The 22,325-nt window shown below is 31.7% G+C and overlaps 6 protein-coding genes across 12 annotated transcripts; 4 read left to right on the top strand and 2 right to left on the bottom strand.

The window, feature by feature from the left end:
- Positions 1-579: 579 nt before the first annotated feature.
- Positions 580-3,670, top strand: Farsb (phenylalanyl-tRNA synthetase, beta subunit). Its single transcript, NM_001159853.1, has 12 exons — positions 580-751; positions 884-939; positions 1,121-1,275; positions 1,359-1,425; positions 1,496-1,762; positions 1,846-2,025; positions 2,114-2,289; positions 2,369-2,573; positions 2,647-2,727; positions 2,801-2,893; positions 2,959-3,238; positions 3,324-3,670. The coding sequence occupies exons 1-12, from the start codon at positions 694-696 to the stop codon at positions 3,473-3,475; spliced, it is 1,770 nt and encodes a 589-aa protein (NP_001153325.1). The 5' UTR covers positions 580-693; the 3' UTR covers positions 3,476-3,670.
- LOC100119111 lies at positions 3,410-6,092 on the bottom strand. Of its 2 annotated transcripts, none has more exons than XM_031931820.2 (6): positions 5,912-6,092; positions 5,362-5,504; positions 5,081-5,286; positions 4,602-4,926; positions 4,105-4,520; positions 3,410-4,032 (listed from the first exon to the last, which is right to left on the bottom strand). In XM_031931820.2, the coding sequence occupies exons 2-6, from the start codon at positions 5,481-5,483 to the stop codon at positions 3,971-3,973; spliced, it is 1,131 nt and encodes a 376-aa protein (XP_031787680.1). In that variant the 5' UTR covers positions 5,484-5,504; positions 5,912-6,092; the 3' UTR covers positions 3,410-3,970. The 2 variants fall into 2 exon arrangements, with proteins under 2 accessions (XP_031787680.1, XP_031787679.1); XM_031931819.1 differs by having other exon boundaries at positions 3,717-4,032; positions 5,809-6,009.
- A 245-nt stretch (positions 6,093-6,337) lies between these two features.
- On the top strand, positions 6,338-12,155 carry LOC100119184 (uncharacterized protein KIAA1841 homolog). 2 transcript variants are annotated; one of them, XM_031931816.2, is made up of 14 exons: positions 6,338-6,764; positions 6,837-6,872; positions 7,123-7,341; positions 7,420-7,626; positions 7,710-7,949; positions 8,022-9,061; positions 9,140-9,411; positions 9,492-9,931; positions 10,006-10,653; positions 10,722-11,016; positions 11,081-11,309; positions 11,382-11,649; positions 11,734-11,930; positions 11,993-12,155. In XM_031931816.2, exons 6-14 carry the CDS (start codon positions 8,974-8,976, stop codon positions 12,103-12,105), a joined length of 2,550 nt encoding a protein of 849 aa, XP_031787676.1. In that variant the 5' UTR covers positions 6,338-6,764; positions 6,837-6,872; positions 7,123-7,341; positions 7,420-7,626; positions 7,710-7,949; positions 8,022-8,973; the 3' UTR covers positions 12,106-12,155. The 2 variants fall into 2 exon arrangements, with proteins under 2 accessions (XP_031787676.1, XP_008216899.1); XM_008218677.4 differs by having other exon boundaries at positions 6,338-6,872.
- On the bottom strand, positions 12,156-14,339 carry Rpl6 (ribosomal protein L6). Of its 5 annotated transcripts, none has more exons than XM_032600001.1 (5): positions 14,179-14,339; positions 13,744-13,839; positions 13,110-13,310; positions 12,746-13,019; positions 12,156-12,568 (listed from the first exon to the last, which is right to left on the bottom strand). In XM_032600001.1, the coding sequence occupies exons 3-5, from the start codon at positions 13,308-13,310 to the stop codon at positions 12,222-12,224; spliced, it is 822 nt and encodes a 273-aa protein (XP_032455892.1). In that variant the 5' UTR covers positions 13,744-13,839; positions 14,179-14,339; the 3' UTR covers positions 12,156-12,221. The 5 variants fall into 5 exon arrangements, with proteins under 5 accessions (XP_032455892.1, XP_032455893.1, NP_001153391.1 ...); XM_032600002.1 differs by lacking the exon at positions 14,179-14,339 and adding an exon at positions 13,914-13,941; NM_001159919.1 differs by lacking the exon at positions 14,179-14,339 and having other exon boundaries at positions 13,744-13,770.
- Positions 14,340-14,554: 215 nt separating this feature from the next.
- Positions 14,555-15,678, top strand: LOC100119297 (ubiquinone biosynthesis O-methyltransferase, mitochondrial). Its single transcript, XM_001603038.6, has 4 exons — positions 14,555-14,616; positions 14,736-15,225; positions 15,290-15,470; positions 15,542-15,678. The coding sequence occupies exons 1-4, from the start codon at positions 14,555-14,557 to the stop codon at positions 15,676-15,678; spliced, it is 870 nt and encodes a 289-aa protein (XP_001603088.1).
- On the top strand, positions 15,644-22,216 carry LOC100680126 (RNA exonuclease 1 homolog). Its single transcript, XM_003424386.5, has 9 exons — positions 15,644-16,633; positions 16,977-18,850; positions 18,938-19,271; positions 19,356-19,498; positions 19,569-20,030; positions 20,111-20,408; positions 20,490-20,655; positions 20,741-21,000; positions 21,089-22,216. The coding sequence occupies exons 1-9, from the start codon at positions 16,534-16,536 to the stop codon at positions 21,172-21,174; spliced, it is 3,723 nt and encodes a 1,240-aa protein (XP_003424434.1). The 5' UTR covers positions 15,644-16,533; the 3' UTR covers positions 21,175-22,216.
- The last annotated feature ends 109 nt before the right edge of the window (positions 22,217-22,325 follow it).

Genomic DNA, 22,325 nt, shown 5'->3' with positions numbered 1-22,325 from the left:
CGTTTGAGCTTTATATTCTGCCCTTTTATAACTAACTAATTTATTCCATGTTGTTTAACTCGTGTATCTAGATGCATATAGTCGCAGTAACTTTTTTTTTATGATTTGAAAAATTTGTATATTATGAATATAATAACGATAGTACTTAATTTATTAGATTATAGCATTATTTGATGTAACAGATTTTCTAATTAACGGAATTTTTGTCGTGAAAATCAGTCCTTATCGTAAAGTTTGACAGAGAAATCTTTGTTCTTGCGCAAGAGACCGCCTCTGTCAAATCAATGATATTACGCCTTGTTATCTTTTTAAAAATATTTTGATTCATTACAAGAATCGTATGCAGATATACTGCAATAAAAGCAAAGAATTTTGAACCAATATATTTTAAGCACGTGCTTCGTATAGTATACATATATAGTCGAAAAGAATGATAAAAAAAGCAATGAAAAAAATCACATGTGGCCACGACACATTCTCGGCTTGATATTACCTATACCTATAGATCCCACATCCCAACCGCATCATAGTGCTTTTCGATCATCAGAATCTTCCGGTGCGGGAGGAAGGGAGACAGCAGAAAAAGAGAGAGAAAAGAGCGCACACGGACACCGTGGGTCTGACTTAACCTGAAAGTAGCGTATGGTTCGCCGCCGCTCATACCGTTGATTTTTTTATTATTTTCGGTTAAAAATGCCGACAGTTAACGTTAAACGTGATTTGCTGTTCAAGGCTCTTGGAAAAACCTACAGTGAGTTGCTGATTTTACGAATTTTTCAATTTTATTATCTCTGGAAGTGCAATTTTTCAACAATATTGGCACCTGCAAAACTGTAATATCATTACTTGTTTATCAATGTCTTATTATTTTTGTATTTTTCAGCCGACGATGAATTTCAAAAATTATGTTTTGCATTTGGGCTTGAATTGGATGAAGTCGTAAGTAAATTTATTTACAATATATTATTTACCTGCTTGTACAATGAAGTTTATTAATCCTTAGATGTGTTTATATTGCATTTTATTATAAAGCAAATACTTGTTAAGAACTAGGATTATTATTCAAATTATTTTATTTTATGTATTATTTATTTGTGGATCTTATCATTTTAATTTTCAGACAAGTGAGCAACAAATGATAGCTAAAGAACAAGGAATAGAGCAAACTCAAGGAGCATCTGATGAAATACTTTACAAAATTGATATTCCAGCTAATCGATATGATTTGTTGTGCTTAGAAGGTTTGGCTACAGGCCTTCTTGTATTTTTGGAAAAGTGAGTTTATGTTATCACTTTTTGTTCTATTTATATTTTACCAGTCAACTTATTTTTTTAACTATTCAAAATATCATTTGCAGAATACCAATCCCTTTCTATAAGGCTGTTAAACCAAAAAATGTACAAAGGATTGAAATGAAAAAAGCTGTAAGTTGATAGAATTAAATATTAGAATTTCTAAAGGAACTCATTTTTATGTAATGAATCCTGTTTGCAGTGTTTACAAGTAAGAGGACATATAGTAGCAGCTGTGTTACGAAACGTTACCATCACACAAAGTGCTTACGATAATTTTATTGATCTTCAAGATAAATTACATCAGAATATCGGTAGAAAACGTTCATTAGTATCAATAGGTACTCATGACTTGGATACTATTGAGGGCCCATTTACTTATGATGCAAAACCTCCAAAGGATATTCGATTTAAACCATTGAATCAAGATAAAGAATATACTGGAGAGGAAATAATGGATTTATATGCGGTAAGATTAAATATAGTTTATCTCAAAATTATCTATAGAAGCCATAATTTTTTTTAACTAATTCAAACATTTTTTGACTTCAGCATCATGCCCAATTGAAGCAGTATTTGCCTATTATTAAAGACAGTCCAGTTTATCCAATAATTTATGATAAGAATGGAGTTGTATTATCATTGCCTCCAATCATTAATGGAGATCATTCAAAAATAACCCTCAATACTAAGAACATATTTATTGAATGTACGGCAACTGATCTTACAAAGGTAAATGAGTTGACTCCTAATTAAAATTTGAATGGATTTTTATAAAATATTGTGATCCATTAATAATAAACTAAAAATATATTTGTAGGCGAAAATTGCAGTTGACACAATAGTTTGTGCCTTCAGTGAATACTGTTCTTCAAAATACGAAGTAGAAATTGTAGAAGTCATTTATCCAGATAATAAGAAATTTGATAGTCCAGATCTAAAATACAGAGTCGAAAAAATAAGCAGTAAACGTGCTACAAATTATGTAGGAATCAAGTAAGTTGCTTTAAAATTTACTTTTTAAAAATGAAATCATATTAAATGTAACTGAACTAAAATTATATTTTAAAATCAGTCAGTCACCAGAACAAGTTGCAAAGCTTCTTACAAAAATGTCTTTAAAGACAGAAGTAAAAGATGGTGATGAATTACATGTACAGGTTTCTCCTACAAGACACGATATTATCCATGCATGTGATATTTATGAAGATGTTGCAATTGGTTATGGTTATAATAATATTAAGAAAACTATTCCTAAAACTCCAAGTATTGGCAAAGAAGTGAGTATTTTCATGCTAGAATTTGTGATAGGTATGGATTAATGTTAACCACAATATTTCTACTTGATTATAGTTCCCTCTCAACAAACTTACTGATCAATTGCGAGAAACTATGGCTAATGCTGGTTTTACAGAGGCCTTAACTTTTTCACTGGTATGAATGGCAAGATTCAATGAATAACAAATAGCGGTTTATTTTATTATTATTAAGTAAATTTTATCAAAAGTGTTCTAGGGAAGATATTGCAGATAAACTTGGTCATGATATTAAAAATGTGCCTGCTGTTCATATTTCCAATCCAAAAACTCTAGAATTTCAGGTAAAATTTGTCATGATTCACATAATTTTTGTTTATTATTGTTTCACACATTTTGTATTTTTCAGGTGGGAAGGACAACTCTTTTGCCTGGTCTTTTAAAAACTATCGTTGCAAATAGAAAGATGCCACTTCCTATGAAATTATTTGAAATCTCTGATGTTATACTACGAGATCCTAAGGCAGAAGTAGGAGCTCGAAATGAACGGCGCCTGTGTGTGGTATATTACAACAAAATGGCTAGGTTTGAATTTGTTCATGGAGTTCTTGACAGGATAATGCACATCCTTGAAGTTCCATGGCATTCAAATAAAGATAACAAAGGATATCATCTTAGGCCTTTAGAAGGTTAACATGTTCATCTATACTACTCTAATATATTTCTTATTGTTCAATTATGATTGAAAATTATTTAACAAATATCAAATTTTAGATCCTACATTTTTCCCTCATCGCTGTGGAGAAATAGTAGCATATGGAAACGTTATCGGGAAAATTGGAACTCTTCATCCTGATGTGCTTACTAAATTTGGACTAACTATTCCTTGTACATCTTTAGAGATCAACATTGAACCATTTTTATAAATAGCATTTGCCTCTAGATGTCTTTGTTGTTTTTAAACATCGTTTTTTGATATATTAAAATTGTTTGATAAATTGTTGTAACAAATTGAAATTTAAAACGCAATTATACGTATTTATTTAATTATTTAACTAATAAAATGGAAATAAAAATTTAAAATTTCATAAAATTTTTATAATAAAAATAAATAACACGATCATATTTTTCTTCCTTCTAAAAATTAGTTACACAAAACACAAAAACTGGATTCTTGTAACTTTTGTAACTTTATTTAAATTTCTGAACAATAAATAGACAATTTGCGTATAATCACTTCTAGTTGAGTAAACATTGTTTAAATATATATTAATTTTATAAATATATAAATTGCTAAGTAAAAAAATTGTAAAAATATAAATAATTTAAAAAATGCAAGTATAAAATATTGACATTTTTTGTATACAAAGACATACATACAAAGACACTTGGATCATCACATTTTTTAACCAGTAAGGCATTCAATCATAAGTTAGGATCATTAAAGATATAGCCATTTGATGAGCGAGTTCTTGTTTGCCATCTGTTACAATAAAACATGAATTAATATACAGAATAAATTTAATAAATGAAATGGTGTAAGAAATAAGTTTACCATCACTGATTGAATCAACTCCAAAATGACTATGATATCCATAATTGAATATACTAATAAAAGGGATTCTTGAAAAGATCTTCTTGATGACATGCATTAATTCGTGACTATTCAGATACATATTTTCATGAGAATTTTTGCTTAAATCTTCTACGTATCGAGGACCACAAGCTAAGCCTATTGTCCGTCGTCGTAATCTCAAATTATCTCGCAAATAAAATAATTTTTCATTTACTTCTTGTTTTTTAATTCTACAGTCTATAACAACAGACCAAGACTCAAGATTTGATCCTGTTATACTTAAAGCAAATATAGCTGTTTTTGGATTATCAATACTGTCTACTGTTGGGCAGTCAATTGCTTTTAAGTCATCATCAAAAACACCACCCCACAAAGTGTACATTTTTTGTACAAATCTTAAATAGAATCATGTTATTATTAACTATGTGGGTTATTAATTTTTGTTTTACAGTAATTGTAAATACATTTCATTTTACCTTTTTTTAATATGTTTCAGAACTTGTGTTGCTAAAGAATAACCTTGGTAAGAATTACAAAAGATAATTAATGTGGATTTTAACTGCTTATCATCTGGTGATATATCTTCAATTATTTTTTCAGCATAAGAAGCAGATCTGTTATAGATACATGATGCAACTTTAATTGTCAAATCTCGATGCTTTGGTAAGAATAATCCAAGGATACCATTAGGTGCTCCTAACATACCAGGACAACTATTTATGATTTCTTCGTCCATCATAGATTCATCGACACCTACAGCTATTAAATGATGCGGAAAGTACTTTTTATATGCACGTAAAACTAAAAATAAAAATATTTATTTTTAAACTGTAAATATATAAGTTATTATTGGAAGAGAACATATCATTATGTTCCTAACAAAGACTAACACATTTCAGAGAAAGTCCTAAAAATGAAAGTTTAGACTTTGTTAGTTCATTTATACGTGAATTACTTTTAAATTCTAGTATTCTTTCATTGTTGCGTTCTCTTAAACTTGGTCCAACAAATAATATAGCTACATATGGTTCCGCGCTTAAGAAATCATACACATGAAAACTTGAGTTCCCATTTCTGATATCGCTACAATAAATATGTGGTATCAAAACTCGTTCTGGTCCTCTTTTTGCTATTTCTCGTTTTGCTGTTTCTTGCCAGGATCTAGTAAAGTAACAATTTAAAAATATTAATATTTGTTAACAGAGTTTTAATTCAATAATTTCAATTTTTTCTCACTTGCAAACTAATGAAACGTTAATTAAGTCTCTTATTTTAAAATACTGACAAATGTTATCCAATGCATCACTAAGTGCAAATTCTGCACTAATTTCTTCCTCTTTATTTGAAGGTTTTTCCATTGTGATCTAAAATAGTTGACTCTGATTACAGAAAAAAATATCTAAATCAATAACAAAATCTAAGAATCATTATAATAATACAATACATTGCTTTAATATATATGATTTCGAATTTTCATCACAAATGCTATAACAAATATTTTTAATTGTTGTACATACGTCGCATCAATACGTCACATTTATATTTATGCCACTAAAATCTAACTTGGTTTCAGTGGCAAAAAGCTATTTGAATCTACGTATTTCGCAATAATTTGTAATAGAAAATATAGGAACAATTTTTATTTTATTTAAAAGAATGATAATAAAGTATTGATTAACATACCGCATTTACATTGGTTTTGATAGTTTGCTAACTTATATTTATGTCAATCAATATTAGAAGATTTCAAGATTATAATTTGCCTTTTTGCAAAGCGCGTACATACATGATCATTCGCTGTACTCATGCCGGTATACAGAACAAACTGCGCGCAACTGGCCGCATATGTCATCGACTGTATTTGTATATAACATTGTATAATGCATACCATATGTGCATGTATATAGTAAGTAGTAGATTGCGTCATGGCTATATATATTATTATTGCGCGCAAATATATATAGCAGACACTATGGCAAAACGGCTGACATAAATACGAAAAGCGCGGAAAATTTAAAAATGCTTTTATTAAACGGATTTTATGAGTTTAATAAAAATTCTCGTCATATTACTTTATTACGGGATGCAGCCAAAACTTCAACGATTAACGTAATTTAAAAATAAAAAGGCATTCGAGAGATATGACGAAGTATATTGATAATTTTGCTAATATTTCTTATCATCTTAATAATTATCTAGGATATGCATTGTTGTAAGAGACTTTTAACATTCATGAAAGGCTAACTTCAATGCAAAATAGTTTGCATAAGTTAAGTACATGCATTTTTGTATATTTTGTATTGTTCAACAAAAGTTAAACTGTGCTAGATAGTTCGTAGAAGTAAAAGTAAATGATGACTAATTTATCAGAAACTTGGAAATGTATATAGTATATGCTGCAGACTTGTCGACGTATACTGATAATCTATTAATCTTTTCTTGTTATTCTGTTTTTGCATGTAAAAAGATATTATATAAATTTATTAAATTGAAGCTATATCGAAATTATTGTCATACTATATACTACTGTTAGTAAAATCAAATTCTTATTTATACTATACGTAAATACCCTATAGATGCTATTAGATTTTCTATAATCTGCTTATATATACATCTATCAGATTGTTAGATACTGTATGGTATGTGTATAATGATAAGTATATGTTTATATTCGCAACTTCTTGATCACGCATGTTGCATTATTTTGACAGTACCACCTATCGCGTTATATGATGGAAATAATAAAGGTAAATCAATTTTTATTTTTGTTATATATAAATATATATATGTATATATATATATATATACGTATATATATATATAATAACAAAATTCTTATATTCATTTTTACGTTTTTTCAATCACGCATTTAATATGTGTGATTGGAATAAATTTGTCAGTGAGAAAAGTTGCATTTTTCTTTTTTTAAATATTATTAAGATATAACAATTGTCTGACTAATTAATATATTTTTGTTTATGATTTACATTATCATAGAAAGGTCTAGATGATATTGAAGAAGATCTACGATGTCCTGTGTGTTTAGAATTACCTAAAGATGTCGTGCGTATGTGTGTTGAGGGACATCATGTCTGTAAGAATTGCAGCTTATCATACTTAAATAACATTCCCGATTGTCCAACGTGCAGATCAGTATTTAATGGCACCACTAATTATCTCATAAAAAATATTTGTACACACATTCAAAAGATTAAGGTAATTCGTAAAAATCCTTTCATCATTCATAAATTATAGATGAATTAAAAAATATTGATGCATATTATTATGTCACAGGAGGTACTTCCTAGAACTACTGAATTTTACGATTTAAATCATAACCAAGCCAGTTATACAGATGACAAAGTTTCCAAAACTTTTCCCAAAAAAAAGTTAATTTCTAAAGCAAAATTCTCTTGTCTAATAAGGTTTTGCGATGAAAAATTAGATAAGAAAAAACTGTTACAACACGTCCGTCGCTACCATGAAATAAATTTGATTGAGGTAAAGTATATATAGGCATTTATCGAAATCTGTTGTACTTAATAAATATTGGATTGACAAAATTCGCAATTTTAACTTGACAGGACCTTAACAAATCTGAGACGTTCACCTATTGTTGGGTAATCAAACACGAATTAGATAAAATTTTCGATCGCGCAATAAATGTTTCTGGTATGGGATTATTTTTCTTTAACGTTCGAATCCACGCTAATGGTCATTTGTATGGAAGCATTCAAATGGGCGCAGGTAACAATAAGGCAAGGTGTTTTAATTATATTTTGGATTTGACTTGCGAAAGCAGATCTTTACGTTACGAAGGAAAGGTAATTGACAATTCAATTATAGTACAATATTATAATTATATCAATAATTCATCATTCTAAAATTCATTTCAGGTAGATTCATGCCAAGTGGTTTGTGGCTATGATCTTCATGAAAAAATGACTTTCTTCGCAAATAATGCCGAACTTGCGATTTTACTTAAGACTGGAGGAATATTCAATTGCAATTTAATGTTATATCGTCGGAAGCGGCAGAAGCGCAAATCATCTCTTAATGAACCCGCTGAAGCTGCTTGTACGAATTATATAAGTTCAATTTTAAAAAACTGTTTGCACTTCTGTGATATTATTTTAAATAGACCGGACAGTTTTTATATGATGATTTTAATAATTATTTTTATTTTTTTAAGTTTTACTTTGCAAATTTACGTATCGTTCTTGAGATAATATATTATTGATATTTTAAGAATTCATTTTAATCATTATATAATCATTATCGAATCATCAATTCGTTTTTTAATTATTCTATAAGATTTATTACAAAGGATATTTAACATTAAATTGCTATTTTTATAATGATGAAACAAAATAAAAATGTTTTCATATAATAGTACTACATTTGTATATATTACTTTCAATAAATACTATTCTTACGTTTCAATAAGACCTGTAGGTATACAACATTAAATATATAGATTTCGGGATAAAACGACTGGATTTTATAGATCGAAATATTATCGAAACGACAAAAATTGGTCCTACACTTTTTGATTGATCAATAATGTCCTTAGTAACAGTACTTAGATTTTAAGTACTGTGCAAGCAGTCTAGAGAACGGATGGATTTTAAGGTTCCATTATTGTTATTGTTTTCGCGTTGTTGATAAATTGTTAACCTATATATCATGGATTGTAAAAAAGTAAATCCTTCGTTCATTAATAGATCACATAGATTTTATTGAAACAAACTACCGAATTTAAAAGTGAAAAAAAATAGTGTTCAAACTTAACAGTATTGTTTATAATTTAATATAATTTAAAAATTGTAAAACTTTAGAATAAAAAATATGTATCCTAATTTATTCAAGCAATTGAACTTACCAAAACTTTATAATGATGTTTCTAAACCTAGCGACATTTCATCTCAAATTGAAGGTAATAAGTGTTTTCGTATATACGCAAGCAATAAATCATGAGCTTTTTCCTGTGTAATAAGTAATAAATAATTGTTAGCATGCGAGAAGAAACTGTCAGAGAAGGTGCATTCTCGAGAAGAAGAGGAACATTATCCAGAACTGTCAGTAAAGACGTTCTTTGACTTTATGAGAACAGCATACCAAGTAAACGAGAGTTTTGAAGAATTTGCGAGTACTTTGACCGCTAACAGTGAAATCGATTGGTCTGCATTAGCAAAAGTTTCATTAAATTTAGGCGGAAAAGATAGCGAATTAAAAATAGAAGATGGAGTGAAGGAAAGTAAAGATGTAGATACGTTTATTGGAAAGGTGGGTTTCTTTTGTAATAATTTTGATATAATTATAACGACGTTTTTGTAAATTTTATCCTATAACATTTGTTTTATCAGGAGTCAAGTACTTTACTGGTAACTTCAGAAACACAATCTGATCCATTGAATGCAGATCAAATAGAATGCTCAGTCACCTATCAACAATGCAGCGATAACAATCAATCTTTAAAAGATGAAGATTCCACTGAAGTACATTTTATTAATAAATCGAAAAGTTTATCAGCAATCTCATACACAGAAAACAAAAAGGAGTCTTTGCTGTCAAAAGTTATGAAAAGATGTTTAAGCGATGTGCTTCATGAAGGATTATTGGATTCTGTTCTTCCATATATGCTTCCTAAACCAACGTTTTCACAGCCAATTATTAAAAATTCTGCAATAACAGAGCCCAGAAAAGTTGCTTCTGTTACTAATGGCTTTGAAAATCGAGTGGTCAATGCCATAGTTGGCAGTAAAGAGAAAGATAAGGAAAAAAGTAAACAAAAAAAATGCATGGAGTGAGTATAGTATGATTTCCAAGAATTGCGCCGATAGAAAATTTGTAATAATTTTCGTAAATTGATCATTGTAGAACCGAGGTGGAGATTCATGTATGCGATGAAGCGAAAAACATCAAAAAAGATTTTCGTTGTCCTCAACGATTACTTGTACAGAAAATGTGTTACTTTGCCGATGTAACCGCGGGTCAAAAACTGGAAGAAATGGATATTTCAGTACACTGTGATATTGTTATTTTTGATTGGCTCATGCGTTGGGTCAAAAAAGATATCATCAAAAAATCAGAGTGGCCCATACTTGAAGCCAACAATGTGGTACCAATAATGGTCTCTGCATCTTTTCTTCAAATGGAACCACTATTGGACAATTGCTTAACTTACTGCCATAATAATATGTCAGATATTTTAAAAACTACTACAATTTTAACATGTCTGAATGATACTCTTTTAACAAGACTGGCTGATCTATTTACTAATGCAGATGTTGAAGCCATAAAAGATAAGAAAGATAAAATTCAAAGTAGACTTTTTTGTAAATTAATCATGACTTTAGCTAATCCAAAACCAGATAATAAACGTGGTCATTCTGGATCTTTAGCAACACTTTTTAAATGTTTGAAGTGTGAAAAAAATGTAGTTAGATCAGTATCAAATCTAGTACCTTGTGTACCTAGTAATATGAAGATTGACAGCAAAGGAAATCTGCACAGTAAGCATACTAGGTATAAATCTTACTTAGAAAAATATATTCTGTTGGAGAAAATTTAATATTGATATACTCTTTCACTAGGGACATGACGTGGAATTTAAATGACTACATAGTTAGTCTTAGATCAGAATTACGTTCATGGCGTAAAGTTTATTGGAGACTATGGGGTGATTGTCATTTTTTATTTTGTCGCCAATGTGGAATTTATTTCCCCATCAATCAAATGGACTGGTGCTCTTATCACCCTGAAAATCCACAATTTTTCATCAATGAACAACAAAGAGCAACTCCTTTTCCATTAGGAAGGTATCCCTGTTGCAGTCAACGAGCTTATAGATTTCAGGCTATAACAAATAGGGATGGGTGTAGATTTAGAGTAAGTTTCGAGAAATAAATTTTATGTTTTTATAGTAATTAAATAATGAATTATTTTGGCACAGGAGCACGTACCGGAGATAATTTCAGAAAAGGACGAAAATATTATTAACGTTTTTCTTGCATACAGAGAAATTATATCGATTGAGGCTCCACAATTATTTTTCCCGGAAAAAATCACGCGATTAGTGGCTCGAGATCCATTACTTCCACCAGGGAAACTGGCATGCAAAGAAACATTTTGGTGGGAAGGTATTGAGATTGTACCTCCTAGACCGAAACTTGGTCTCCTGGGTAAGGAAAAATTTTATAAAACACGTGCGATCTAAAAAAGCAAATCCTTATATTGAATTTTACATCTATTAGGAAAAATCTGGGGTGGATCAGGTCTTCGAAAGCCTTGTCAAACTTTACAAAAAGCAGTGAAAAAAGTGCGGCGTCAAGTATCTCAAATTACAGATATTTCTTCAGCAGCATCTTCCGAAACTTTTAGTGATGAAGATGATGAAGCTAGTCATGATTGTAACAGTAGTTTTGATGAAGAATCTTTAGATAGTGATGAGTCAGGTGATTGGGAAACAACGGAATTCGCATCTAAGAAAAAAAAGAAAACAAAGTCTAGTATACTACGAAGGTTAGCGCATGTTATGACTTTGTGAACTTGTATTATTAGTGAAATAAAATAATTATATTTATGTTAATAAATAATATTTCAAAGATGTGAAGGAATGGGATCTTGGAGTCAAAATTTATCCATAAGGTACAATCAAGATAATCAAAGAGACTTTGAAGAGAAAGCAGCAGCACAAATGGTAGCATTATTAACTAAAAGAACTATATTGGAACGTAACTTGCGCCCAAAAAGTCACTCCATAGGAAAATACAATATTTGGAATAATAATACACAACCAATAGGTATGCAATTAGTTACTTTTAAAATCAACAAGTTTTAAAATTTGAGTTTAAATTTCTTTTAGGTGGATCATACATAAGATTGGAAGCTGAGTTTTTAAACCAATGTGCTCAAAACAATAAAAGTAAAAATACAATACTAACTAAAGGAACAACGCGAATTAAATCCTCAAAGTAATGATTAAAAGTTGACTTACACGTTGTAAATAAAAACTTAAGAATTGAGAATTCGGTTTTAAAAATTTTTTTATTAATCCCACGATCTTATGGATAAAATAGTAAATTGCAATTAACTTAGAACTTCATCCTGTGTGGGTACTGACTGCTACGCAGTCCAAACATCGATGCAAGGTAGGCAAAGAGCACTTTCTTGTCAGCGCTCTTCTTGATAGCATCAATGACAGCCTTGTCGATAACTTTCTGGTCCACTTTCCTCTGTTCGCTGGGTTTGTACTCCTCCTTCTTCTTGGCAAAGATGTCACCTTCCTCTTTCTTTGCACGCTTCTCGTGTTTCCTCTTGAAGTAATCGTCATTGATGTGTTTTGGAAGCTTGAAACCAGACAAGTTAATCCTTGTGCTGGTAGCGATGACGTAAATTTGGTTGATTCTCCTCATTGGGCATGCATTGATGAGGAAAGGCCCTGTACAGAAATACAAATGTTAGATGCATAAAATTCTAAATGTTTGTGTTTGTTTGAAAAATCACTTTTATTGATTTAGTAATAAAGTATGAAAAATTGCGTGATTCATCAAAAGTGCTTCTTCTGCTAACATCTATTAAAATTGTAATAGACAAGTTATAAATAAGATTTACTCACCAGTGACAAGGAGTAAACCACTCTTCAGGGCTTTGAGGAGGACAACACGCTTTCCCTTGTGAGGTCCAGCCAACAGAATAAGGACGGTTCCTGGTTTCAGCGATGGTCTGATGTACCGGGTGTGATCCTTGAAGCACCTCTTGGTGGGGTGAGGGACAATGGGATCTGAGGTAGGATAATTTGCCTTCCTCTTCTTAAGGAGAACAGTCCTAGTTCCTCCATTCTTCTCACCATTAATCTTCTTTTCGATGCTTACAAGTTTCTTGGGTACTTCCTACACAATAAATGATCATAAGTCAAACAACACAGTACAGACACCTGAATCAAAATGTTGCTTATTAATTATCTAAACAGGTTGACTTACCTTCTTGGGTGTCTTCTTGCCAATGAACTTGTAGATGGCCTTTTTGTGGTACATACGACTACGGCTAAACCTGTAAACTCCATTTCCCAAGTCGTAGTTCCTTGGTCTGCTGACCCTCTTCTTTTCGCCCTTTTTGGCGGAAGCAGCATCCTTAGGAGCTGCTGCCTTGGGCGCAGCGGTTTTCGCCTTGGTATCCGCCATCTGAAAACAAGCAAGATTTGGGATAAGCTAACAGCGTGTGGTTGTCTAAAGCAATAGACATATACAAGCATAGCGGTGAAACGCGGTCATAGGTTATGTTTTATACAAAAAATTTTTGAACAAACAAGTGTTTGGTTGAAATAACAAACTAAAAAAATAGTAGTAGCGAAGCTAAATATTCACGAAAGGTAGATGTTTCGATTGTTATAAAACAAATATAAAGCCAAGAATGTAAACTGCTGTGGATATCAACATGCCACGGTCTTTAGTTTTAAAAGGGTGAAAATTTTGCGGTTCCCAAAAAACTATTGGGTAGTACATATAGAACAAGTATTAAACATTCATTCTTTTCAGAAATTACATTTGTTAAGGACGTTTTATTAAAGGATTAAACGGATTATTTTTCAACGTTCATAACATTTGTCGCACTTACCACGAGTTAGACGGTTGAAAGAGCCTCCCCCTCGTGCGTATTTTTCGAACTCACTTTTGGATATTCCATTCCATACACTGTTGCCACATATGTGCTCTGATAGTTGAGATGTATTATAATTTATTTTGTATATAGTGCGTTTATAAGAAAGAATAAATAATTACTTTTACCTCTATTTTATTTTTTACTTATTTTTGCCTATAATTTAATGAATATTTTTATTACTTCTAAAATTTTTAGATACACTAATTCATATTTTGAGTTCGGATAATGAACTCAAATTTAAATGAAGCGCGCTTCTCTAAAAACAGCGTTGCAAAATTTGTAAAGCTATTTCAAAATCGCAATTATCACTATTTTATTTTGTTCAATAATAGAAGTAGATATTTTTTTATGGATTCAATTCAATTCAATTTGTTACAGTGTCATACTTACAATAAATTAGTGTATTCATGTTTTGTATTACATTTGTTGAGTAAACATTTCTTATCGTTTGAATAATAGAATTATTTAACGAGTTCAAAACACCAATATTGTTTTTAAATAATATTTTTCAGTATTGTCACTTTGAAATACATATCGCTTTCGTTATAAAACGATTGCACCTTATTATATTCAAAGTTTGCACAATATAGGTAGGTATATAGTGTCATACGTCCCGCATTCGAGTGATTATTATGCAGTTATAATGTCTGAATAGGTATCATGTGATGTGCATTACCGAGGCTCCGCGTATATTTAGAGATTTGTACGAAACTTCTAAAGTTTGTCATACTAGGTATAAAGTAGGAAGAGAAATCATCAGTAAAAAATGAAAGCATTGCAAAAGAATTATCTTCCAAAATTTGCAATAAATACACTATCAAGATTCAGGTAAATATAGAATGTAACCTCAAATAGATGTTGAAAAGTGGTTAAAAATAATATGTAATACATTTTATATTGCCAATTTGTTATCAAACTTTTTAACAGCAATTTTCTTTGTCAACTAGCACATCGGCAGAATTAAAACAACAAGGTGAATCAGTGAAACCAAAATCAACAGTTGATTTTCAAGATGTTATTCATCATTCAAAACACAGCGATAACTGGTGGGATCCTCATGGGGAATTGGGAGCTCTTCATACCATGAATTCATTGAGAGTAAAATTTGTCAGAGACGGTTTGGCTAATGTTGGTTTTAAAGAAACAAACCCAAGTCGTCCTCTTGAAGGTATCAAATTATTAGATGTTGGATGTGGTGGAGGAATCCTATCAGAGCCACTTGCAAGAATAGGAGCTAATGTCACTGGACTTGATGCTTCTAAGGAACTAATATCTATAGCAAGACAACACGCATTATTAGATAAAGATCTTTCATCAAATTTAAACTATGTACATACACCAATTGAAGATTATTCGCAAGAACAAAAAGAAAAATTTGATGCAGTTGTTGCTTCTGAAATCCTTGAACACGTGATTGACCAAGAATTATTTTTAAAGGTACGTTGAATATTTTAAAAATATCTTGATGATTGAAATTTTAATTTAGTATTTATTTCTGTAGTGTTGTTCAGAAGTTTTGAAACCCAAAGGATCTATATTTATCACAACGTTGAATAAAAACTTGATTTCTTGGCTGGGTGGTGTTGTTTTTGCTGAGTATGTATTAGGACTTTTACCAAAAGGAACTCATGACTGGAATAAATTTATAACTCCAGATGATACCAAGCGATTACTAGAAAAGTGTAAGTAGGCTACATTGATAATCTTCAACTGGATTTCTGAAGGATAAATTTAACGAATGAAAATGTTTCAGGTAATTGCAAAACTAAGTTGGTACATGGAATGTTATATAATCCAGCAACTAAGCAGTGGTCATGGACGACTTCAACAGCAATAAATTATGCTCTTCATGCGGTCAAACAAGATAGTATTAAAACTGATAATGCATAATTCTATTATTTGATTATGCAAATTTTTTTATGTAAAAATGTATAGAGTTTAAACTACGTTTACAATTTTATATTGATGTGATTTTTTTTGTTTTTTTCTAAGCTTTGAAAAAAGTTATTGTACAAAAAGTAAAAAAAAATGTGCTAAAATATTTTTCAATATTGAGATATAGTATTACTTATATTTACTGCACATGAGTCATTTATATTTTAGATTGTTGTATACAAAAAATAAAGACCAATCAAAGATTGTAAATTTCTTTAGCCAATTTTCTTCAGTAAATTGTGTTATACAATATTTTATCTTGTATGATGTGATAAGGATAATAGAGATATAATAGAGAATGAAAAGCATATAAATCGAAATGTATTTTATACATAATCATTTAAATTTTCGTGTTACATTCCCAGCGTCACCTACCAACTGTGCATCGAATCGAACATACAAAAATGCACGTGGGCGGCTAGCTGCAGCCCATCTCGATCAAACTGTGTTCTCTATGCGATGACGGCAAGCTTAAAAAAGCCGTCCACCAACGTCCCAGGGAGAGAAGAGTGCTCCGTAACCTCAAATACTATTGTTGAAGGCGCGCGGGTTGTTATTCAACCCTTTTGGAATCCAAATAGTAATAAAGCCTCTTTTAGGTAGTTTAGCCCATTTACTATTGCAAGGCGTCAAGCGGGAGAAGGAGCTGACGTAATTCATCAAGTATGCGCCTCGAGCCTACATCGTTTCGACGCAGCGATTTTTGAGCGCGCGCTTGGATGCTGCACTGTCGGAGTCGGAGATAAAGGAGGTCCTCGCATCTCTTCCTGGAGATGAACTGCTCGAAGCGGGAAATGCGATGATTTAGTAATGCTTCCCTCGACCGGTTACTTCAAAGCCATCAATTGCCCGTTTTACGACAACGGATATTGCGAGCGACCCTACTGTCACTTCAGACATTCGCGTCGAGGTAACCTTACCGCTTTGTCCTGATTATAGGTACATTGAGGATATTCATTCACGTAATGCCAAATACTTTGAAACAATGCTAGCGTAGAACATGCAATGATATTCAATGCTGCGAGCAATAACATTCAATGCACTGTGTGCACTTTGTAGTTTTGAAAATGTATACTCTGTTGCTATACTACAGCGATAAAAAGTTGTTTTGATGCTTCTGGTTTATGGTTACCTAAGTTCTGGAGAGTACACCATTTCTTGTATACTCCAGACTATTTTTATATATCTATGAATGTAATGTCTTTGCTTTATTTTTAAGTAAGTATTCTAACTCATTCTTTTTCTATCTAAAGATGCTTCTACTTCATCAGCGGTGGTCACAACTGAGGCGGCTCAGGCGGTTTCAAAGCCCCAAAATGCAGAAGCAGCCGCCGTGACATCTTCAAATTCAGATGTTATTCAGCAGCTTGTTTCTGAAGCAGTAAAGAAAGTTTTGGCGGATCAAAATGTCTCGGACACAGAAAATATTGTAAATAGGGTCGTAGAGGGGTTGAAGCCAAAACTTGTTCCTGTTGTGCTCTCTACGACAACCCCTGCTGTTAAACAAGAAATTGCTTCTCCAGATCCTATAGTTGGAAGGCACATTGGTGTACCCGCAGTTTTACCAACAGCTAAATCATCTGCATGTGTCTATAATCCAACACCAATATCTGAATTAAGAAGGAGGCATTTACCTATCCCATCTTATAACCCAGCAAGAGAAAGTAAAGCAGTAAAAAGAAAGTCTCCGGATAGTGAAAAACCTTGGATGGATGTTATTCGCAATATTAGCTGCCTAAAGGAATCAAAAGCTAGTTACACACCTACTGCTATTAGCCAAATAAATTCAAAAGAGAAAAATTCTTTTCACGGTTATGTCCCAACGATAAAATCTGATACTTCATATGATGTTAAGAGTAGTAGTAAAGAGTCTTACATTCCTGAAAAGAAGAAGAAAAAGGAAATTTACTGTCCAAAACCAAAAAAACGACGAGAAGAATATGTTCCTAGAAAGCCGAAAGTCCCTCTAAAAGATAAGCAGCATTTAGAAGATGATTCATTTGACATACTCGATGAAGTTTTTGGTAATAACGAATCAAATCCAAGTGTTGGATGTGATGAAGAATCACAAGATATAATGGAAGTTGATCCAAAGTTTTCTGATGATGAAGTTACTCCTGTTGGGGATATTACCAAAGACAAAGATAGTTTAGAAGATAAAGTTAGCAAAATATTACATGACGGGAAAGAGAATAAACAATTACAAGAAATCATTGAAATTGATGACGATAGTGATGATAAGAATCAGATAGATAATGAGAAAATAGAAAAGTTTGATGAATCTTCTAAACATACTAGAGAAGATGCATCAAAGAGTAAAAATAAATCTTCAGAGAAAAGCAGTAAAGAAGATTCCAAGCACAGTAAACACAAAGATGATTCAAAACATAGCAAAAGTACAGAAGATTCTAAACACAGCAAAACGAAAGAGGATTCTAAACATAGCAAGAGTAAAGACGACGTTTCGAAACACAGTAAAAGTAAAGATGATGATTCTAAGCACAGCAAAAGTAAAGATAAAGAAAAATCAGAAGACAGAAAAGATAAAGACAAATCAGAAGATAGAAAAGATAAAGACAGGGAAAAGAGTAAAGATAAAGACAAGCATAAGCACAGCTCTAAAAGTAGTGAAAAAGAGAGATCTTCATCATCTTCAAAAGACAGTAAAAGTAGGGACAAAGATAAAGATAAGGTAAAAGACAGTAAAAGTAGTAAAGATAGCTCTCATAGAAGTAAGAAAGATTCAAAATCCGATAAAGAAAGAAGTTCTAGTTCAAAAAGCTCAAGGGATGATAAAAAAGAAAGCAGGGACAAAAGCAGGCACAAATCAGATGACAAAAGTAGGCACAAAAGTAAATCTAGCTCTTCAGATTTGAAAAGTAAATCTAGTAGATCTCACAAGAGTTCGGATAGGCATAGTTCACACTCTAGTCATAAATCCAATAAATCAAATGAGAAGAACGCCACAGAGACAGAAGACAGTGATAAAAATGAAGACAGGTCAGACAAAGATGAAAAATGTGATAGCCCAGAATATGAGGAATTTTCTCCTTTTTATGATGAACATCTTCTTGAAACGTCAGATTCAGATCACGATGTTGAAGAGGAATGTCGAAAAATATTCCAGGTACGACTATTTATTTATTAATATCTAAAACAAACTAGGCCATAGATTTGTGCTATAACAAAGAATTATTTTGATAATGTTTTTTAGGAGTATGAAGTTCCTGATACCCCAAAAGACACAACGAGTAAAGCCCCTCCTAAACCGGAATCTGAAGGGTCTGAAGATGTTTCCAAAAAGAGAGTTGCTCATCCATCTGCGGCTTCAAGTATAACAAAACCAGTTGGCCCAGGGCAGCCAATAAAGCGATTACCGAATCCGCAGCAGCGAATGTACGAAAGATGGAGAATGATGAGGGAAGTAGCTGCTGAAAAAGCTGCGGAAAAAGCAGCTGCAAGTCGGGCTGCGGAAACGGCGCTTCAGAAAAAAGCCGCTGAAAGTAGTTCTGCTGGCTCTCAAAATGACTCCCAAGTCAACGGTAATGGTAAATATCCGCAATTTACTTATTAGTTGTAGCTATTAAAGGCTTGTTCTATTTTATATAATTTTTGTAATAAACATTTTGTAGGTCGAATAAGAATTGCGCAAGTTCCGTACGCTTTGTCACTAGCACTAGAGAAGAAAAAAGTCATGGAACAAGCTGCAAAAGTTGAGACGAAGACTATTGCACAAAATAAAAAAGGAGGACGCGTTGCTCACATTCCTCAAACGGTAAATTGTAATTATAGATTTAGAATCTCAAAGAAATATTGCTATTATTTTATTCATGAATTGCTTGCAGGTGCCGCAATTGATTCGCCCAGAGCCGCTGCAAACTGCCGGCACGCAAAAGTTCGGATTAAACGTGCGGCAATTTTATGTTAACGCGATGCAAGACATTTGCATTCAAATATACACGTCTGGCGATGATGCAGCTCAAAGGGCTGTTCGTGAGGAATTCGCCTGTTACGAGAGGTGTAAGGCCCTCAATGTATATAAAAACTCATGTATGCTAACTGTGCATAGACTCCGTAAAGAAGTAGACCAAAAGAACGAAGATCCATCAGCGTCTCACAGTAGAACAATATCTCATGAAGCTGTGCTAGCAGGCAAGGTAAAAGGCACGTGGAGCGTTGTAAAGACTAAAAAAATTTTAACAGACTTCAAAGGAGCATCTCTATATAACAAGTTAGTAAAATGGATTTTGACTGATCAAGAACTTAAAGACAATGGTTTTCCAAGGCCGCATCCTGATGGTCCAAAGGCATAGTTACTTTTAATTATGTAAAAAAAATATTAATCCGTTTATTAGTTTTGTACAATATCTTTTTATTTTTATTGCAGGGTCGAGCAAAATTATTTACTACAAATACAAGGGGTCAATCAACTCTTTCCAAAGTGCCTAACGAACGTTTCTGCTGTCGCTGCAACAAATCGTACATGGTCGATAAACATGGATTTCCAACCCGGAAAGAAAATTGCATTTATCATTATGCAAGAAAATTCACATTTAGGGGAGAGAGTAAATATATGTGTTGCAAACAAGATGGTTCATCAGATGGTTGTTGTGATGCAACAACTCACGTATGGGATTTTGTCGATACTGAAAATCTCAGAGGATACGTATCAACTTTTGATAAAAGTAATAATTTTGTTATGTTTAAGCAAATAATTAAAAAAAAAATAAAGAATTTTTAGTTAACGATTTAATTTACTCACTCAGGTAATGCTCCTGCTGAAGAACAAGGTGTGTTTGCTCTTGATTGTGAAATGTGTTATACGACGCAAGGTCTGGAATTGACACGTGTAACTGTAATAAATGAAAATAAAGATGTTGTATACGAGACCTTGGTTAAACCTGCAAATCCTATTATTGACTATAATACCAGGTATGTTTGTAACTCACTCATTAAAAAAATATACGGAAAATGGACTCGTCATATTATAACAATCAATTTTAATAATATTTTCAAGGTTTTCTGGCATAAGCGAATTGGATATGAAAAGTGTGACAACTTCGTTGCAAAATGTACAAGCTACTCTTCTTTCAATGTTTTCTTCGAAAACCATACTTATAGGTCACAGTCTTGAAAGTGATTTCAAAGCACTCAAACTCCTTCATAATACTGTTGTTGACACAAGTGTCATGTTTCCCCATAAGAATGGTCCACCCTTTAAGAGAGCTTTAAAAACGTTATGTTCAGAATATCTTCGAAAAATCATTCAAAATGAAAGTAAGTTTCTTATAATGATTTTTATTCCCAAGTATTATGAAAATCTGGTTTAAAAACTATTATTTAACAAAACGATTTCATCTTTAAGTTGGTGGACACGACAGCAAAGAAGATGCTGTGGCATGTATGGAGCTTGTTCATTGGAAAGTCAGAGAAGAGGCAAAACTTCAGTAAAATTAATCTTTGAAATGATTATTAATTTAAAGACTATTACATACTGATGTACTGCCCAATGTATTATAAATATTGTGTAAAATATTGTAATATACGCGAACAATTTTTCTCATAGTAGTGTTTGTCTAGATACTCGAATAGTTAATTTTTTCTTACTACTTGATAATATGTATAGCAAAAACATTAGCCAATCTGATAAGTAATATTTTGTACCTCGTTACTTATTTATACATTTTTTCTTATATAAGATGAAATTCATACATCGCCCTCGTTTCATATTTACTTATCGAATTCAGTTACTAACAAGGAGTGTGTACACTTTATGGTTGATAGATTTTTCTACAGATTGCTGTAAATAATTCTTCGTAAAAGAAACAGAATCAAAGGCCTTATTCAAGAATTTTGTTCCTGTTTGTCAGTCTATGCAGTTATTATTTTGCAAAGCGTGTTAACAGAAGAACGAATGTATGTACTTCCAATACATATCGGCACTTGTAAATAACTATTAACAGGGTCTAGGAGAAAATTCTAGATGACGACTTTGATTTTTTCAATTAAAGAATTATTCACAATAGTTTATGCCGAGTCTTCAAAAATTGGACTCTCCGCATGTAAATCTAAAATTCAAAGATATAATTTTAAAATTTGGTATTTTCAATAGTAATTTTAGTTATAATTTGAGATTTTTAAGCTTATTAAGTCATACAATCTAAAGTAGCTAAAGAATTCACTTGAGTTTAGTTTAAATTTATCAATTTTCAATTTTCTAAAATGTGAATTACACTGGCTACCATTTTATTTCGCATAGTGGAGCAACTTAAAATTTCGTTCTAGTACCACTACCAGACTTCTGTGACAGTTATACATAGATGAATCAGTGATATATTCATCCTTTTGTTTTAAGATATTTTCTCAAATTTTGTTTACTGGGATGTCAGTTTAATATGTATGATATTGTTTACTGACGAATTTAGGATACTTTTGTAAAATTATAAGTCCCAAATAAATGTGACTTGCTGCCACAAAATGTTAAACCCTGAAATGAATTTTCTTTTGATTTATATGACGTATAGTTATTACATTTTACGTTAATAACAAGTTTACTATCATTAATAGAAGGAATTTTTCCAGCAATGTTTATGTTTATTAAA

This window comes from Nasonia vitripennis, chromosome 5 (assembly GCF_009193385.2).
Source record: "Nasonia vitripennis strain AsymCx chromosome 5, Nvit_psr_1.1, whole genome shotgun sequence".
NCBI classification, from domain to species: domain Eukaryota; kingdom Metazoa; phylum Arthropoda; class Insecta; order Hymenoptera; family Pteromalidae; genus Nasonia; species Nasonia vitripennis.
The sequence above is the reverse complement of the archived record's forward strand: the minus strand, read 5'-3'. Positions and strand labels throughout refer to the sequence as shown.

Excerpts from the sequence above, each read along its gene's own strand:
- LOC100680126 (XM_003424386.5), top strand. The coding sequence starts at position 16,534 with ATGCTTCCCTCGACCGGTTACTTCAAAGCCATCAATTGCCCGTTTTAC. Across the intron at positions 19,272-19,355 it reads CTCCCAAGTCAACGGTAATG|GTCGAATAAGAATTGCGCAA; the intron begins GTAAATATCCGC and ends AACATTTTGTAG. Across the intron at positions 19,499-19,568 it reads TTGCTCACATTCCTCAAACG|GTGCCGCAATTGATTCGCCC; the intron begins GTAAATTGTAAT and ends AATTGCTTGCAG.
- LOC100119184 (XM_031931816.2), top strand. The coding sequence starts at position 8,974 with ATGTATCCTAATTTATTCAAGCAATTGAACTTACCAAAACTTTATAAT. Across the intron at positions 9,412-9,491 it reads TAGATACGTTTATTGGAAAG|GAGTCAAGTACTTTACTGGT; the intron begins GTGGGTTTCTTT and ends TTGTTTTATCAG. Across the intron at positions 9,932-10,005 it reads AAACAAAAAAAATGCATGGA|AACCGAGGTGGAGATTCATG; the intron begins GTGAGTATAGTA and ends TGATCATTGTAG.
- LOC100119111 (XM_031931820.2), bottom strand. The coding sequence starts at position 5,483 with ATGGAAAAACCTTCAAATAAAGAGGAAGAAATTAGTGCAGAATTTGCA. Across the intron at positions 5,287-5,361 it reads AACGTTTCATTAGTTTGCAA|ATCCTGGCAAGAAACAGCAA; the intron begins GTGAGAAAAAAT and ends TTACTTTACTAG. Across the intron at positions 4,521-4,601 it reads CTGAAACATATTAAAAAAAG|ATTTGTACAAAAAATGTACA; the intron begins GTAAAATGAAAT and ends ATTCTATTTAAG.
- LOC100119297 (XM_001603038.6), top strand. The coding sequence starts at position 14,555 with ATGAAAGCATTGCAAAAGAATTATCTTCCAAAATTTGCAATAAATACA. Across the intron at positions 15,226-15,289 it reads ACCAAGAATTATTTTTAAAG|TGTTGTTCAGAAGTTTTGAA; the intron begins GTACGTTGAATA and ends TTATTTCTGTAG. Across the intron at positions 15,471-15,541 it reads CAAGCGATTACTAGAAAAGT|GTAATTGCAAAACTAAGTTG; the intron begins GTAAGTAGGCTA and ends AAAATGTTTCAG.
- Rpl6 (XM_032600001.1), bottom strand. The coding sequence starts at position 13,310 with ATGGCGGATACCAAGGCGAAAACCGCTGCGCCCAAGGCAGCAGCTCCT. Across the intron at positions 13,020-13,109 it reads GCAAGAAGACACCCAAGAAG|GAAGTACCCAAGAAACTTGT; the intron begins GTAAGTCAACCT and ends TTTATTGTGTAG. Across the intron at positions 12,569-12,745 it reads TGGTTTACTCCTTGTCACTG|GGCCTTTCCTCATCAATGCA; the intron begins GTGAGTAAATCT and ends ATTTCTGTACAG.
- Farsb (NM_001159853.1), top strand. The coding sequence starts at position 694 with ATGCCGACAGTTAACGTTAAACGTGATTTGCTGTTCAAGGCTCTTGGA. Across the intron at positions 2,728-2,800 it reads AGGCCTTAACTTTTTCACTG|TGTTCTAGGGAAGATATTGC; the intron begins GTATGAATGGCA and ends TTTTATCAAAAG. Across the intron at positions 3,239-3,323 it reads TCATCTTAGGCCTTTAGAAG|ATCCTACATTTTTCCCTCAT; the intron begins GTTAACATGTTC and ends ATCAAATTTTAG.